Below are 17,585 nucleotides of genomic sequence, written 5' to 3'. Positions count from 1 at the left end.
TTTATTGTGGAGAGCCTTAGAAACCAGGTTGAAGGGCTTCAGGTTTTCTACAGCAGTTATTAGAAGTTTTCACACAAAAGAAATGAGCTCTTAAAACTGAGCTTTTATATATACTGAGCTCTTAGAAAAGAATTATTTTATTTTACTTCCCCCCCCCCCCCCGACCACCAAAATTGGGAACTACAAAGATAATGTCTACTTACTTTAAATGAACTTCAGTTTGGGAATGTATTGCTTCTCCCAAAACATTTCCAGTTTCATCCACCACAGCAGCTGCCGTATCATCACAACTGGTTTCAATCCCCAATACTAGCTTATGAAGAAATACGTTTCCAGGACGAAAATTAAAACTTCTTAAAAATTCACAAATTTCCCTTCTTGATGGTTTAGAAAAAACTCCTGCTGCCTTATTCAATATTAGCATACTTACTCTATAGATAATTCCTGGAAAAGAAATGAAGAAATAATTATTGGGAACGGACATTGCCCACTAACCCATTTAGGTAAGCAAAATTCTAAAAAACTTGATTTATTTTTCAATATAATTTTGTAAAATTATAGGAAAGTTTTGGAAAAGTTAGCAAAAATTTTTAAAGGCTGTAGCAACCCATTAATATCAATGACAGTAGGAATGAATATAATGTTCTTTAAGGGGGAAAACAGGGAAGTCAGATATAAAATTTTTTAGTATTACTATCATGCTGTTCTTAGCAAACTATTCATTATTCTTTATAAAACAGCTAATAGTCGCATGGATAGTTATCTGAAAAGTGCTATTTATTGTTTGATAGCTATTAACTAAGATAGAATTGGTTTTAAAAAATAATAAAGGCAAGACAGAACAGATAAAAATAAATGCATTCTATTTCCTGAAACTATCTTTCAAAATAAAATTTGATAATTTAGTTTGAAAACAAGAATTCACATTAAAGACACACATTTTAGTCATCTACTTTGGAAACAAGTGTTCTTATGAAGCTCATCTTAAAAGAACCACTTCTTATCTAAAACAACTGCAACCTAATACCCATTTTATCCATTAATTTCAATTTCTCTAACTCAATCTCCATTTTACCACAAGTTTATCATAAGGATCTCCCCCAAATCCCTTTTGCCCCCTCACATAAAAGCAGTCCATCACTAAAGCACTCTGGTATCTTCACACTTCCAAGTATCTAGTTTCATGACTCTAAATCATCTGTCCTAGAACTTTCTGGATGCTTAAATAGGTCCTTTCCCTACACACTAATGGACAAAATGGGTAAATGAGAGAATATTGGAATTTTTATTGTTCCACTGGGGCAAACGGCATCCAGGGATGAGAGTGATGAAAAACCTCGCAGAGGGGAGTTGTGGGGAAGGTAGCACAGAAAGACACACCTGGAGAACTTTGCAGTCACAAAACCCACGCAAGGCTGCCTGTGCTGAGCATTTGTCTTTGGGCCAAGAAGACTCCCAAGTGAACCCAGGGAACTTGGCCAGTACAAATCTCTGTTGTAGGAAGGCGAAGGGCTTCTACTGGAATCCTTCTTCCAGGCACACGAAAGAACCAGTAAGAGAGGGGTGAGCAATTTCACCCACCTTCCTCGTGAATGACAGTAGCTAGTAGAGGCGTCCTTTCCCTAGCAAAGTCAGTCGCTGCGTTATAGCAGGAGGCAGAGACCGACCTTGTCGCCCCGGAAGTGATGTCATCAACACAGTCCCGCGTCTCGTCCCCAGGACTAGCTGCTATAAACCTAGAGGGCGTTACACTTAATTCAGTTAAAAAAAAGTATAAATGCTGTCTTTGTCCAAGATTCAGTGCGTGTACTCACGCGCTTCCCTTAGATTTGTAGTAACAAGACTTTTACAACATCACACGGCTAATGACCGATCTAGCGGAGGCCGAACGCAGATTTGTCTGACTACACAGCATTAAGTTCTAAACACTACGCTACACTAAAAGACAATTTTGTCTGTCTTTGGCTGGAATTTGGACGCCACTGTGAGAAAAGGATGGAGATTATTCGTCATTCCATTTTAGAGGAACTATCATCAAATCTACAAGTTGTGGCCTGAAACAGCTAGTACTTTCAGAAGCAGAGTGGAAAGTAGGGACGACACCAAGGACTTGATTGTACAAGGTTCCGAGGGAACGGAAGCGCTTCTGATCGGATAGTCTAAACCGCTACTCCCGCTTTTTAGAGTAAAAGGTGTGGGGCTAGTCCGTTTTTGTGATTAAAAAGAGGAGGAGGATATGGTACATATTCATTTAACATTAAAAAATTATCCTATTTTCGCAATGCATTGGATGGTTTTTGCTTACTATGTATCCAGAATTCAGAGTAATATGTACTCATATTCTTGGACCTTTTTCAGTCTTTATTATTATTATTATTATTATTATTATTATTATTATTGGTACGTGAACTTGTTGTCATTTGTATGAATACATTTATCCCAAAAGGCTCTCTTCTTCCCTGCTAGACCTTAAGGTTTTACTAAGCAAGGACTTCATATATGCAAGGTTCGATAGGCTGTCACGTATATCTACATCTTGAATGGCAAGAAGCTCTTGGTATAAAAGAAGTGAATCATGGTTGGGAAGCCACAGTTAGAGTCTAGCAATAAGACACAAATATATATATTCATAATTACCAGAATGTTATTGAGGTTTTTTTTAGGTGGAACTGATGCTTTCAAAAATTTCACTTATGATAATAGCAGCTAATTAACAATAAAGTGGCACTTTTGTTGTGCCAGGCAGTGTTGCAGATTATTTAATCCTCACTACAATCCGGTGAGGTAGCTACTGTCCTTATTTTATAGATGAGAATTTGATGATTTGCAGGTCACACAGCTAGTAAATGCAAAGCTAAGAAGTTAGGCCATACGGTTCTGGAAACTTGTTTCCTTAATTTCTAGAAGAAAAAATAACCCATATTTTCTCTAGTATATGTGGCTTACCCACAAAAAGGAAAAAAGAAAAATTAAGACCAAAAGGTGAAGAAAAATTAGTTATCCTAATTGCAAATGATTTGTTAGAGGTTATTTTATATGCTGAAATCTAGTCTGAACATAAAAACTTTCACATCTGGCATTTTTTTGCAATTTGAATTATGTTCAGCAAGTGTGTCTCAAAGCCCTCCTTTGCAAGAACGTGTCAGGAGTTATCCCTTTTGTATGTGTTGGAATCACTGGTAGATTCCTCACCCAGGAACTTTTGGCTAGTGTTGAGTCTTAACGCTGCATTATGTGAAACAGCAGAGCTCTAGGACACAGTAGGAAGGAATTTTATTCTTCTGATTGATTTCATGTGAGTAGCAGAAAGAAAAGGCACTTATACTAATACCACATATTTGGCAAGTGAAGGTATACATTTTCCATCTTCTTTATTGTACTAGAGGAAAAATTATTGGTGGAAAGGCATTTATGCTCTCTGAGATCTGAGCTTCCATACAGATCATTTCATAGTTTGAATGCCACTGGTGGACACTCTCAACAAAATATGACCTAACTACTGTAACTTCCACTTGAATCCAGAGTTCCAACTGAATCGAAACATGCTATTTTGTCAATGCTATTGCCCAAGTTTTCATTTGTAAGCTTTTGAGGAAAATTACATACAGAAGAACCTTTACAATATTCATTTCCTAATTATGTATTACTAAATTGGATTTTATTTTCATTTACCATGTATTTATTGGGTTCTTCCCTTTCAGCTGGGAACTTTATTAGTTGTTGGGGATAAAAGATAAGATTCACTCCCTATCTTCAAGGAACTGAGTCTAATGGCATAATTACAATACAGCATTATTGTATGCATTGAGAGTGGGAAGTTGCTGGGAGAAGATGGTGTAGCTTGCCACAGATGTATCCACAGCCTAGCAGGACCTGGGTGTGATTACTGGGTTTCAACATCTCATTGTCTTCTAGGCTTGAAATTGGTTTATCAGATCTAGAAGTGACTGGACTCTGGGGTGCTGAGTCACATGCTCCCTCTGCTAAGAAATTGTAAAAACCATAACACTAATGTGTTAATGTATGAGAAATGTAATGATGGAGCTAGGTTACCTAAGCTTGCTGGTCCTTACCTTCTCTGTATTGAGCAAATTACAATGAAAGCCAGAATCAAATTACAATCAGATTGTTTGGTAAATATGGAATGAATGCAATAGAAATGAGTTTGGCGCTTCTAATGGTTAATGTTTCAGGCCCGATGCATGAATCACCTGTCTTACATGCTTCATGGGTTGGATTGTGCTAAAAATACGCTGTCATTTGCTTTCTTCCTTTTTAAAGAGTTTTGTTGAAAAATCTTTGATGTGGAACATTCTTTCATTAATGGTAATACTGTCAATCAGGTCTCATCCTTGGAAGATATTTTGCTTTTTACCTTAGTTGCTTAGCCACTATGCTTATTTTACAAATTTACTCAGCTGATTTATTTTATTGTGGTGAAATACATGCAACAAAATTCATCATTTTAACTATTTTTAGGTGTACAGTTCAATGGCATTAAGTATAGTCACATTGTTGTGCAACCGTCTTTACCATCCATCTACAAAACTTCTTCGTCTTCCCCAACTGAAACTGTACCCATTAACCACTAATTCTCCATTTCCCCTTCTTGCCAGCCCCTGGAAACCACCGTTCTTTCTCTCTGACTACCAAGTACCTCATATAAGTGGATCATACAATATTTGTCCTTTTGTGACTGGCTCATTTCACTTATTAGCATTAATGTCAAGGTTCAGCCAATGTTGTAGCATGTGTCACAATTTCTTTTAAAGTAGACTAATATTCTATTGTTTGTATATACCACATTTTGTTTATCCATTCATCTGTCAATGGTCACTTCGGTTCTTTTCACCTTCTAACTATAGTGAATAATGCTTCTACAGACATGGGTTGTATAAATATCTTTTCAAATCCCTGCTTTCACTTCTCTTGGGTACATATCCAGAATTGGAACTACTGGATCATATGGTAAATCTGTTCAATGTTTTGAGAAATTGCCAGATCCAAACGGTCTCAGTTTTCAAGTGTGTGGGGTATGTATATTTTTGGCAGGGGAGGGAAAGGGTAAATTTTTTTGTTACTCCCATATGTTAAGTGCCATAACAGAAACATAGGATTTGATAATTCATAGGAGGGACCAATGTTTCAAAGCAGAATCACTGTATAAGGTTTTTATGTAGTATGTGGTATACTGGTATTTTCTCAGAAATGCCAGTTAATCATCTGGCTTTTCTGTTCCCATTTAAGAAATTGTAACATGAATAATGCATGCTTATCTTCCTGATAATATGCTCAAGTTTTTCTTTTTGTTTTTTTGTTTTTTTTTTTTCAGAATCTGAATGTTTTCCAAAAAGTGTTGTCAATAGAAATTTTTTAATACATTATTTGGAAAATCAGAGATTTAAATACTATAAAATTCCTGTCATAAGAAGAGTTCATTGTACAGTATTAATGCAGTTTACTATAGTTCTTATAATTGAGAATTTATTTTTATCAATATAATTATACAGTTAAGAGTGAACATAGTGATAAACTTGGCCTATCTGCTAAACTTAGAATTATATAGAACTTCAGTGCTACAGGCTGAGCCACTTCCATAATGATTAGTTGATTATTAACGGCTTAAACGAGTTAAGAAATGGAACTAAACTACTATGCTTAACATAGAATCTGAATATATTTCTACTGAACTGTTTTAGTTATGAAATATTTCAGATTATGAAAGTGTCAAGAATACTATAATCAACTTCTGTGAACCCAACCCTCATTCAAGAGAAAAAACATCACCCAAAGCAGTTGAAGCCTTCTGTATGCTATTTACCTAAGATATTCAGTATTCTAAATTTGAGTTTATAATTCTCCTGTGTTCATTTGAAGTGAAATGAAAAATTTTAAACCCCAAATATCAAACTACCTGCTGAATCATTTTTAACTGGAACTGAAATTGTGGACTAAAATAAAAACCTGAGGCCTTTCATAGCTCTTCTTTTTGACATTAGGCAAAATGAAGGTTTATCTTTGCTATTCTCTTACCTACCTTCTTTCCCTGCCCAGTGCTACTCCAAACTCGCTTCTAGATTGTTTTACTTAGACCTGTCTTCCCAGTACTGCACCTGTTTACATTTTCTACATCAACATGTAATATCCATGAAAGTAATTTTAAAATTACTTTTATATCTGTCCTATGAGAAGGATTACAAAACTGCCCTAGTCTATACTGGGTTGCTGTATTTGTCTTCTTCAGGATTAGCATGAGAGTATTCTGGCATCATATTTACTGGTAACATATTAATAAAGAAGATATAGGAGAAATATATTGCATGGCAGTCAAGATTCAACTTGAGCTAGACAAGATAAATTAACAGGTTAAAACCTAACAAGATGGGGTTCCACAGGAAAAAGAAATCTTAGACTTGGCTTAATAAATCCATTAAGTATGTGAAGGGAAAGCCATTATTTAATGATACTACATGTTGGAGAGTTGAGGTTTTCGTGACTGTAAGGTGCATCAGTGGTATGTGGCTGTCAAAATAGCTAAAGTATGAAGTTATATTAAAAAGGGTGGGGGGGGGGCGCCTGGGTGGCTCAGTCGGTTAAGCGTCCGACTTGGGCTCAGGTCATGATCTCGCAGTCCGTGGGTTCGAGCCCTGCGTCGGGCTCTGTGCTGACAGCTCAGAGCCTGGAGCCTGTTTCAGATGCTGTGTCTCCCTCTTTCCCTGACCCTCCCCTGTTCATGCTCTCTCTCTGTCTCAAAAATAAATAAATGTTAAAAAAAAAATTAAGAAAAAAAAAAAAAAAAAGGGCAGGGGGAGGAAGAGAATCCAGAATACGGAAAGAGGTACTGTTGTAGTGACACCACATCTTATCACCTCCTGTAGTTAGCTCTAGTGCCATATAATAATGAACTGCAACTCAGAACAGCATTACCAGGATAGCAGGAGAAATTTGAAACAGTATCAGTTGGAAAATGGTGAAGGCTCTGGTAATGTTTATTCAGTGCTTCTGATAACAGTTTAAAAGTTAAACAATTGAAGCCTTATGTAGAATAAGGATAGATTTTGGCTCAATTTAAAACAAGTTATAAATTCCATTACAAAAATGCAGCCTTGTAAGTTTAAATCCTCTTTTATTAGCATTAATGCAGAAATGAATGGTGGTGTGGCAGCTAATGAAAACTCAAGGTATGGTAAGGGGTTGAAATTATATAGCCTCCTAGGTCTTTTCCAACTCTTAGCATCATGTAACTCCACAAGGGTAATTCATGCAAACATTAGTTAAGGAGATATTATGCCCTTTAGGATCCTTATAATTTAATAGACCATAGTGCCATAAACCTAAGAAATACAGTCCTATGCTTAAGAAAAAAAGAGGGGAGGGAAGGTGGGGCAGGTCAAAAAGACACAGAAGCCAACCTGGAAATTATCATTGCAAACTCTGACTTCCAAAGGCCAAATATGGAGGACAATTTAAACAACAAATTAATAATGATGATAATGGATTGTAAACCAAAGAATAAGATATCTGTAGGTCCAAAATTATATAAGTAATTGAATAAATAAATGGAGAAGGGAAAAATCTTCCTTACAGAATCCAATAAATAAATGTAGGGGAAATGAGGTAAATAGAAAATCACCATGGAACTCCACAGTAATAGATGTTGCAGGAAACATTCATCAATGAATGCTGAAATTAGTGGTACTTCTGAGCTCATGCATATTTAGAAACTGCCACCGTTTCCTGACTTGAAATTAGGAGCAATTACAGCATTAGCAGTTAGTTTTGTTCCAAATAACAAGTCATTATGGAATTTTTTTTAAAAAGTTTGTTTTTTATATTAAACTGTTTAAACTTGTGAAATTGGGAAGTTTGCATATTTAACACAACCATTCACCTAGTGTTAAGACCAAAAAAGCATATCCCAAATTTGACCACTACTCACCACTTCATCAGCCATTCCCCTAGTCTGAGCTACCTGTTGTATGTAGTAGTTTGCCAACTATTCCTCCTGCTTCCTATTCCTTTACACTCTATTCTCAACATTAGCCAGTAACCTTTAAAATAAAATCAGATCCCTTTAATCTCTAGTATAAAACCATCCAATGGCCTTGTCAAGCTTAGAAAAAATTTGCTTATAACCTTGGTCAATACAGCCCTATATGATCTGACCCACACCTACTTCTCTGACCTCATTTGTTAGCATTCTCATCCTCCTTGTTTATCACTCCTTGCTAGTCCCAGTGGCTGTCTTGTTTTTCCTTAAAAACACACCCTTATTCCTGCCCCAGAGCTTTTAATATTATCATTACCTACACTGGGAAGCCTCTTTCCCCAGATGTTTGTACTGCTTGCTCCTTTAGGTCAGCAAGCTCTGTGTCTAAATATCACCTTACGAACATTAGGGAAGACCTTTCTGAGGTAGACTCCCCTGCCTTTCACCTGCTTAATTTTTTTCCCATGGCATTTATCACTACATGAAATGATATGTATTTTTGACTCATTTATTATGTTCTCCAATTTGAATATAAGCTTATTAAGGGAAAAGATTTTAATAAGCTTATATTCAAATTGGAGAACATATAATAAATGAGTCAAAAATAATGTCTTGCTTGCAAACTGTATCCACAATACCTAAAACAATACCCACAACAGAGTGGGCCCTCTGAATAAATATTTTTAAAACATTATAGGATGAAGAGTGGGGGAAGCAGAAGGCCTGCATTAACAGAAGATTTCTATCTCTGAAGTCTGTGCAAAAAGTAAGCCTTTTGAGGTAAACTTTAAAATGAAGAAAAAGAGGAGCACCTAGGTGGCTCAGTTGGTTAAACACCCAACTTTGGCTCAGGTCATGATCTCACAGTTCACGAGTTTGAGCCCCGTGTCAGGCTCTGTGCTGACACCTCAGAGTCTGGAGCCTGCTTCAGCTTTTGTGTCTCCCTCTCTCTCTATCTCTCTCCTGCTCGCACTCTGTCTCTTTTTCTCAAAAATAAATAAACATGAAAAAAAAATTAAAATGAAGAAAAACAAAGCAACATTTTTAACTACCTTAATGAAATTCAGTTGCTTAAACAGAACTTGAAAAATGTGACATTGCTGACTGAATTTGGAGATTTACAATAATCTTACACCAAAGAAAAGTTTTATTCAAGTATAGATTACTAACTAAAAAATACATGGGTAAAAGACAAACATACAAAGGCATATCATACAATGGAGTTCTAAACTCAATACTTTTGAAATACAGAACAATGATCATTACCCCCATAAGTCAGTTTATTGAAACAAATTGATTTTTCAGTTGGTCTATAACTCTTGTCACTCAGTTTTGTTTACAAATGTTACTGGATATTTCAGTCTCATCCCATATCAGAACTTTGGTTTTGACATGTTTACTTCTCAAAGTAGTATGCAGTTATTTTTTGCAACTAATTAATATCAATTATAGGAAGCTTCTCTAAGTCACAAGAATTCAATATGGTTGCTGTTTTGGAAAGAGTTACCACTTTGGGTTATCTACACCAAGACCCATGAACTGAAAGGCCAAACATTAATGAGCAAAATATGGGGAGTGAGAGCAGGGGGACTAAGGAAAGATGTTTTCTTTTGCTGTAGACCTGCTAAAGAAGACTCCATTATTTACTATGGTACTACTGCTAGAGAAGCAGTTTCTGCCAGACCACAGGTTGGCTATATAGTTGTCCACTTTATGTTTCCTTTTCTAAATAACAGCAGACTTTAACAATTAGATTGATCAACCAAATAAGCAGAGACCTCTAAATTACCATATACTCTAACTGTGTGAAATAAATTATTTTCTTAATTGGTTTAGCAGCCTTGTGTCTGGAAAGGCAACAAAACCCATTCTGTTCCAAAATTAGAAGGTTGATTCAGAGGCTGTTTGTAAGATGCCTAGCTATCTTCTGTCACCAGTCATGAAGGTGGGCCTTCATGAACTCATTAACTAATAAATGTAACTCATTAATTAATAAATGTAAAAATGACCTCAATCTATCAACACAATGTTGAGCCAGCAAAAGCAAAAAAAGTATAATCATAAGGTAAGGATTGGATTGTATAAAACAAGAGAGAAATATCCTCCTCTACAACACAAGAGGAACATGTATGGTAATAAAAACAATCTATAATAAACTTGTAAAGAGATGATTCTGGTTTACAGGTTAAGTCTGCTTAAACTGACCATGACTGAATGATTGGAAATTTTCTTCTCCTAACATAATGCCCATTCATTATAAGCTAAGCTGGTCTTGTTTTCTTATAAATCTCTCATTTCTTTGAATTCACCTACTAATCCTTCAGTGTACAGCCATTTAACTTATCAGCTGGGCCTGCCCAGCCTGCCTATAACACCCCTCTTCAGAAAGATACCAGATGCATTAAACAGAGGCATCTTCTAGTAAATACCTGCACTTCAAAACAGCATGTGAAGAACCAGCAACTGGCCCTTCAATGTAAATACTTCTCATTTCACAATATCACGGAAACAGTGCAGTTTACTAACCACTCCTTCCTTACAGAAAATTCAGTAGCTGTAAAAATTTTCTGTTCCATTTCAAAACATTTCAATACTTATTAATTCCAAAGATCCGAACACCATGTAGCTGTGGCATTTTGGGAATTAGTACACTCAGGAGAGAAGCTGTGTTTAGGATGAAGTGAGTTGGATCATACTTCGTATAGAAACTTGCCAGAAAATATCTGTAGAAATAAAAATTAAAATATATATAACATCTAAAAATGAAATTACTTAGAATTTATTAAAAAATTTAAAGGTAAAAAAAGCCACTGAAACATAAATACCTAAAAACAGGATCACTTTTGAGCACTAAAACAGGAGGCACCAGATGGGGGTCTAAATTCATTCGGGATTTAAAATTTTATTTAATGGAGGCATATATGCACACTTGCATTTCTGCAATCATGTGAAATGCATTTAAAAGAATGTGTTTGCTACTTAGCATCCTTTAAAGAAGGATTTAACTCTTCTTTAAACTAGGGTTCGTATACTCTGAAATTTCAGGTACAGTTTTGTATTTATGTGTATGTTTCTGAAGAGAAGATCCAGACCCAAAGCATCTATCAGAGTCTCAAAGGGTTTGTGACCCACCAAAAGGTTAAAAACTACTGCTATAAAGTTGTGAAAAATGGGGTGTTAGTAGATTAATACAATTCAGTATCTTTGAAAGAAAACAAGTACTTGGTTGCCTTTTTTTGATGTTTATTGTAGCCAAACAGGTTGATAACCAGTTTAACTGGAAATCTGGAAAACACTGTTGTAACATTCCAGCTGTTTTGCTGTAACTGACCATATGTACACATTCAAAGACATCCAATATCTAAGAATTTGTTTTAACAAGCCTAAGCTACCTTTAGGACCATAAAGCATCAAGTCAGAATGTCTAGTTTTACCCAAGTGCACATCAGAGTGCAGACACATCATTTGGACACTGAGAATATCCTAATATAGACAGGATTTAAGAATAAAACATTGGGGCATCTGGGTGGCTCAGTCGGTTAAGCATCCGACTTCAGCTCAGGTCATGATCCCGCGGTCCGTGAGTTCAAGCCCCACATCAGGCTCTGTGCTGACAGCTCAGTGCCTGGAGCCTGCTTCAGATTCTGTGTTTCCATCTCTCTCTGCCCCTCCCCCTTCATGCTCTTTCTCTCTCAAAAATAAACATTAAAATAATAATAATAAAAAATTAAAAAGAATAAAACATCATACTTTACTTGATCACGACTAAGAAGTTAGTCTATGTATGGGTGTTTGTCTAATTGGTACTTTTAGAGTACACAGTAAAGTATTCTAATAGCCTTTCCTCTAAGTATGGTCATTAATTTCTAGTAAGAGGAGATAAATTATCTTGTGTAATATGGTTAGAAAAGAATAGCTATTTTGAAGTATGACTAAAAACATCACACAGAGCTGTATACATCATTTTCAGAGCCATCTATATTGAGAAATTCTATAATCTTCCACCTATTTCACAAACTATAATCAGAAAATTCTTCAAGAATAAACCATATTCTTCAATCTTTAGTTTAAACCCTTTCTTCCAGCTTTCATATATTTGAAGACTGTGTTTATACTTCCTACCACTTGCATTTAGTAAGCTCATTTGATTTCCTATAATCAATATGGGTTAACCCATAACTTGACGTGTTGGAAATAAGTATTTTTGGAATGGCTCCTCCTCATCATACTGTAGCATATATTGTATGCATCATACTGTCCCCTTTGTCGTTTAATAGAAACTAATTTTATGTGTAAATTATATGAAAATTACAGGTTCTTACAAAAATCTAGACAACCCTCTGAGGGGATGCTAAACCGAGGTGGGAGTCATGTAATAGCATTTATATGCCAAAGTATATACTGGAAACGACGTGCATTAGGCACTAGAAGTTTAGGATTTCATCTGGGCTCTTGACTCCAACCAGTTGCAAGATCTGGAACAAGGTAATGCATTTGAGTCTGTTCCTTTATCTAAAAATTTGGGATAACACTGCATATCCTACCTACCTGACAAATGATCAAATAAGAAGACGTGAAAGCACTCTGAAAACTATCAGTGCTATATAGATGGCTTTAGTGTTGTTTCTTCAGTTATATAAGAAATTTAATCACAGAATATTTGAAATCATACCTGTGGGTCAAAAATATATTTTTAGAAATATGGATGTTGTACACAGGTACATCTTAGTTGACAATTTTGTGATAGCTGTTATTGAAAATTCAGTATACATGTCAGGCTTTTTACATTAGTTATAATGCAATCCTCAACATTTTACAGATGAGGAAATGAGGCTTCAAAGAAATGACCAAAAGTCACAAAGCTAGAAAGCAGTCCAAATTTAGGGCTGTTTGAATAACTATTATTCCTGTTACTGTGTTTATCTTTGTTAGATCATACAAATCATTTCTCTTTTGACATTAATTTTATATAGGGCTCAAAAATTTAAAAAATTTCCTCAAAGTCCTAACAACATAAAAAAAAAAAAATCTACCACTTTATGATCAATTTATTCTTTTCATTTAAAAATGCCTTCCTTTTCCTGAAATCTACCTTCCCTAAGTCTCAGTTTAAGGAATCCTAATTTAGTCTCCAAGGAGTCTTTCCACTTACTCCAGACTGCACTGATTCTAAATCATGGATATGTTATTATATATGAGCTATATGGTATACAGTGTTTGCTTAAAGTAGATGTAAAACATCCATTATATGCATGCAACAATACTGAGTGTGGAATTCAAAGCAATCTACACATTTATAAATTCTTTGCAGAAATAAAACATTTATAACAGAAATAATGCAAACTGGCATAAATAAGGGATGTGTAATAACTACTAAAGGAGTTCAAAACAGGCATTATTTCTTAAGGTTGGGTGCTAAGGAGAAGACCGCATGAGAAGGCAGAATTTAAATACTGAAAGAAGAGTGAGATAAATTAAGAATGGAGAAGGTATTTCAGGTAGGAGAAATGATTTGAACAAAGTCATAGAAATAGGACTATGCACGAAGCATTAAAAAAAAATGCTGCTTAGAAGAGCTTGACCAGGTGGGAGTTGGGTGGGGGTAAAATATTCACATAAAGGAAAAATAAGGTAGGAACCATTTTGTGGAGGGCCCTGAATGTCAGGCAATAGGAGGAAATTTAAGGTTAAATGCTTTACAGACAGATATTATCTCATTTATTTCTTAAGGCATCCAATTGAATTATGTAGTATTGGCTAGAATTTTATCCATAAGCAAACCAAGTAGGTGGTGTGATAAACAGGATTCAACCCAGGTCTGTCCTATGATGAAAGCCTAACTTCTTTTATCTATAAACTATACAGCAATCTCTCCCAAGGAGCTTGAACATCCAAACTGGGGGAGGTGGGTGGTCAATGAAATTCATCTGAAATCACCCAAATCCTTGGTTAGGGTGATTAATCTAATAGTGGAATATAAAATAAGATTATGCATTTAGCTTTCTTGTAAGCAACTTAAGGATACGAACTACAACATATTTGATCTGTGTATCCTAGGTCTAAACATACTGATGAGCACATTATTGTTGTTGTCTCCATGTATTACTGACTGACGTAAAAACAGTTTATCACCAGCTTGTTAAATTTTGCCTGTATTTTATGCTCTGAGTTAGCTATTTATTGGTAGAGGTTTCAACAAATATTCTGTTTCTAACTGAAATTCAACCTGATAAAAGGACAGCTTCCTCTTATCCAATCTTCTTCATACCTAAAAATTTCCATCACTTACAGGATTATTGGAGAAATTGTGAAAAACTTCCGTGAAGATGTAAACTGTACTCCATAGTCCAGCTGTTCCCAATGAGTTAGGAGCCGTGCTTTACCCTGGTCAGGAGTTTCAAAAGGTGTTCCTTTTACTGCATGCAAAAATACATACATCCCCTGAAAAACAAGCAATATCAAATATAAAATTAGTATTTGTCAGTAAGCATTAAGATAGTTCCAGACTGCTTATGGCAGTATGGGTGATTTAACTTAACAGTTCAAGTTTTAAGCTTTCATACTATTTGTGAAAGACCAGTTTCTTCATAGTAAAATAAAACTTTCAGGGGCATATAAAAAATCTTTGGTGAAAACCAGTAAAAGGTCAACCAAGAAAGTAACCTGTTTTCATCTCCTATTAAATTGAAATGCACACACACAAAAAATGAGGATAGCTTTACATCATTACATTTAGATTTTCTAATTCCCTTCTTATTAGGAAATAGGATTATCTTATCCTTTTTTTTTTTTTTTTTTTTTTAATGTTTTTTATTTATTTTTTGGGACAGAGAGAGACAGAGCATGAACGGGGGAGGGGCAGAGAGAGAGGGAGACACAGAATGGGAAACAGGCTCCAGGCTCCGAGCCATCAGCCCAGAGCCTGACGCGGGGCTCGAACTCACGGACCGCGAGATCGTGACCTGGCTGAAGTCGGACGCTTAACCGACTGCGCCACCCAGGCGCCCCGGATTATCTTATCCTTGATGTATAGGAATGTTCAGTGTCACATTAGTAAATCTGATGATACTTCTAAAATGACAAAAACATACAAATTGGTAAATAATAATAAACAAAATTTCTGTATTGGGGAAAATGGGTTTGATAATACTTAATATTAGGACTGTGTTTGTCTCAATGGTTTTCTTCTAAAGCGAGAAAGATGGTTATGTAGTAAGAATAATTTTCAACTCAATTTGCTTTTAAAATCACCACTGTGCCCCAATGGAGTTTCTTTTGTAGTTGTGTTTTTGTTTTTGTTTTGTTTTCTTTTTTAAAGTAAAAAGTCTTACTAAAAGCCATTCTGTTCAGGGATATGTTTGAACATCTAATTTTGTGATTAGGTAAAAACCAATATATACTAGATTTGGTTTCCTTGAGATTATGATATCCATTCAGATCACTAGTAGTACTACATTGCAGGATCACTGTCTGAGGCACCAGTAACAGAATATTCCTGCCTAAATATTATCATGAAACAGTTTTTCCCACTAGAAGTCATAACAAGGTATCATTTTTTTCTATTTCAACTTTCAATAAATGTATGGGAAGAAAAGAAAAACTTGTGATTTGAAATTTTATATTATTAACTAGGTTAAGACAGCCCTCCTTCTCAAAGCTTAGCCTACTTACTAGTTATTCCACTAGGCAATTAAAAAGTTGTTTGGCTGCAATAACACCTAAACTATATAGAAACACTCACGTTCAAATGGATTAACTCAACAAATTTATCAAGTGGCTTATGTGTATAGGACACAGGACATGTATGCATTTTATGAAATTGAGTAAAACATGTCCACAGTCTTGAAAAAAACTCAATCTTCTAAGAGACAATGAGAAAAAAAAAAAAGATATGCATAAGCAATTAGAATGTAGATCAGAAATTGCTATCACAGGTACAATCAGAGTATTCAGCAAATACAAAAGAGGGAAAGGTTCCTTGTTGCTGAGGCAAAAGCTGTGATGCTACCTTGTCAGCTACCTCATTCTTGAAGGTTCAGCTCAAATGACAATCCTTAATGAGGCCCTCCTCGTTAGTAGTAGCCTATGTGCTTGTATAGAATTTTATTGAAAATACTTTATTTATAGCACAACATATTGTTGGAATTGTTTACATGTTTATTTTTCCATTAGCCTGAATACCTCAGGAACAAGGGCTGGTATATAGCAAGTATTAGACATTAAGCCAAGATGAAGGTAAGCTAAGGGATATTTATTCTGTAAGCACAAAGAAACCATATTCACATGGGCTTTACGGGAGACAATAAAACAGAAATTACACGCTTTTAAATTCTGAAGAGTATGTGACCCAAAAGGCAAAGACTGTTTTTTCTAACCAGGGATAACAACCAGGTCTACTTTCCCATTTAAAAGCATTCAGAATATATTTCACATTTTTAATTGGTTTAAAGTGGGCTATCTTCAAAAGAAACTTAAATTTGGAGTCATGTAATTGCTTACATCTATGGCTGGTACTTAGGTCTTTAGTGTGGTGAACTAATAAGTCAGAAGTTTGCCTCCCTACGTGTTGTCAATTACCATGTGGCCATATATTGTGTTTCAATATCAGTTAGCCAACTGAAAACATAGGGCGGGGGAGGGGGTGACTTCTAAAGTACATTTAATACATGTCTCATTGAAGAAGAGAAAATTACATGACAATACAGACTAATTAATTCAGCAAACATTTACATAAGTCTTTAGAGATATGGAAAATAAAAAGATAAATTCCTAATTATAAAACTATGATAAATAAAGGATAAAAGAATGTAGGATGGGAGTTTTGTAGTTTTCTGGAGGTGATATTTGAGTAGTTTTCCTGCACTAAGAATCAGCCTGGCAGAGGGGGATGGAGGAAGGGGTATTAAAATAGTGGAAAAAGAGCCTAAGCCAAAGCAAAAAAAGGTGAAAGCAAGATCATTTTCATTATTGTTAGAGAAAAATTCCTGTTTGGAGATGGGCTGATATAAGATTGAGTTCTTGCCTCTATACTATTCAACTGGTCTTATATGCCACATAATAAACTTGTTATTTTATTATGAATGTAATGGGGAATCATAAAAGGACTTAGAGCATGACTTAAGCATATATGCATTTTAAAAATAACTGTGCCAACTTGGAATGGAGGAGAGTAGAATAGAAGAACATCAAGGAGACCATTTGATCTACTGGAGTAATCCACCTGAGAAAAAAATAAGGGTATAAATTACAGTAATATCTGTGGGGACCAAGTTGAGAGACAGTAAAGCAGAACAGACAGGTCTTTGACTATTTGGATATGGAACATAAAGGAAAAGCAGTTAACCTAAAACTAGAGTGACCATATATCCTAGTTGGCACGGATGGTCCTTGTTTATACCTATTTTCTTGGATTAGTTATTACTAGAGTTCCCTTTTACTCTCAAAACAGACTCAGTTTCGATAATACATTATATGAATCACTTTACCTTTGAAGCTATCTGGCTTGACTTATTGGGCATACAGTGGTGCCTTTAGATTAGATAAGGAATAAAGCCAGAGGAATGGGTCATGAGTGGTAAGAGATCAGGAATGAGTT

The 17,585-nt window shown here is 35.4% G+C and overlaps 1 protein-coding gene across 8 annotated transcripts in view; it reads right to left on the bottom strand.

Moving 5' to 3' along the window:
- The window catches only part of LOC131501390 (ORM1-like protein 1), a 51,173-nt gene that overhangs the window by 29,421 nt on the left and 4,167 nt on the right, over window positions 1-17,585 (bottom strand). For 4 of the 8 annotated variants that reach the window (XM_058711468.1, XM_058711452.1, XM_058711478.1 and 1 more), the window contains exons 3-5: window positions 14,280-14,431; window positions 1,582-1,736; window positions 204-444 (exon numbers count right to left, since the gene is read on the bottom strand). In XM_058711468.1, coding sequence (XP_058567451.1) covers window positions 204-444; window positions 1,582-1,736; window positions 14,280-14,431 — 548 coding nt within the window. Of the gene's footprint in view, window positions 1-203; window positions 445-1,581; window positions 1,737-9,119; window positions 10,714-14,279; window positions 14,432-17,585 lie in introns of those variants that run through there. The other 4 variants (XM_058711460.1, XM_058711507.1, XM_058711516.1 and 1 more) reach the window with 4 other exon arrangements.

The sequence above is a fragment of the Neofelis nebulosa genome, chromosome 2 (assembly GCF_028018385.1).
Source record: "Neofelis nebulosa isolate mNeoNeb1 chromosome 2, mNeoNeb1.pri, whole genome shotgun sequence".
NCBI classification, from domain to species: Eukaryota; Metazoa; Chordata; class Mammalia; order Carnivora; family Felidae; genus Neofelis; species Neofelis nebulosa.
Note: the sequence above shows the minus strand (reverse complement) of the source record. Positions and strands in the feature narration are given on the sequence as shown.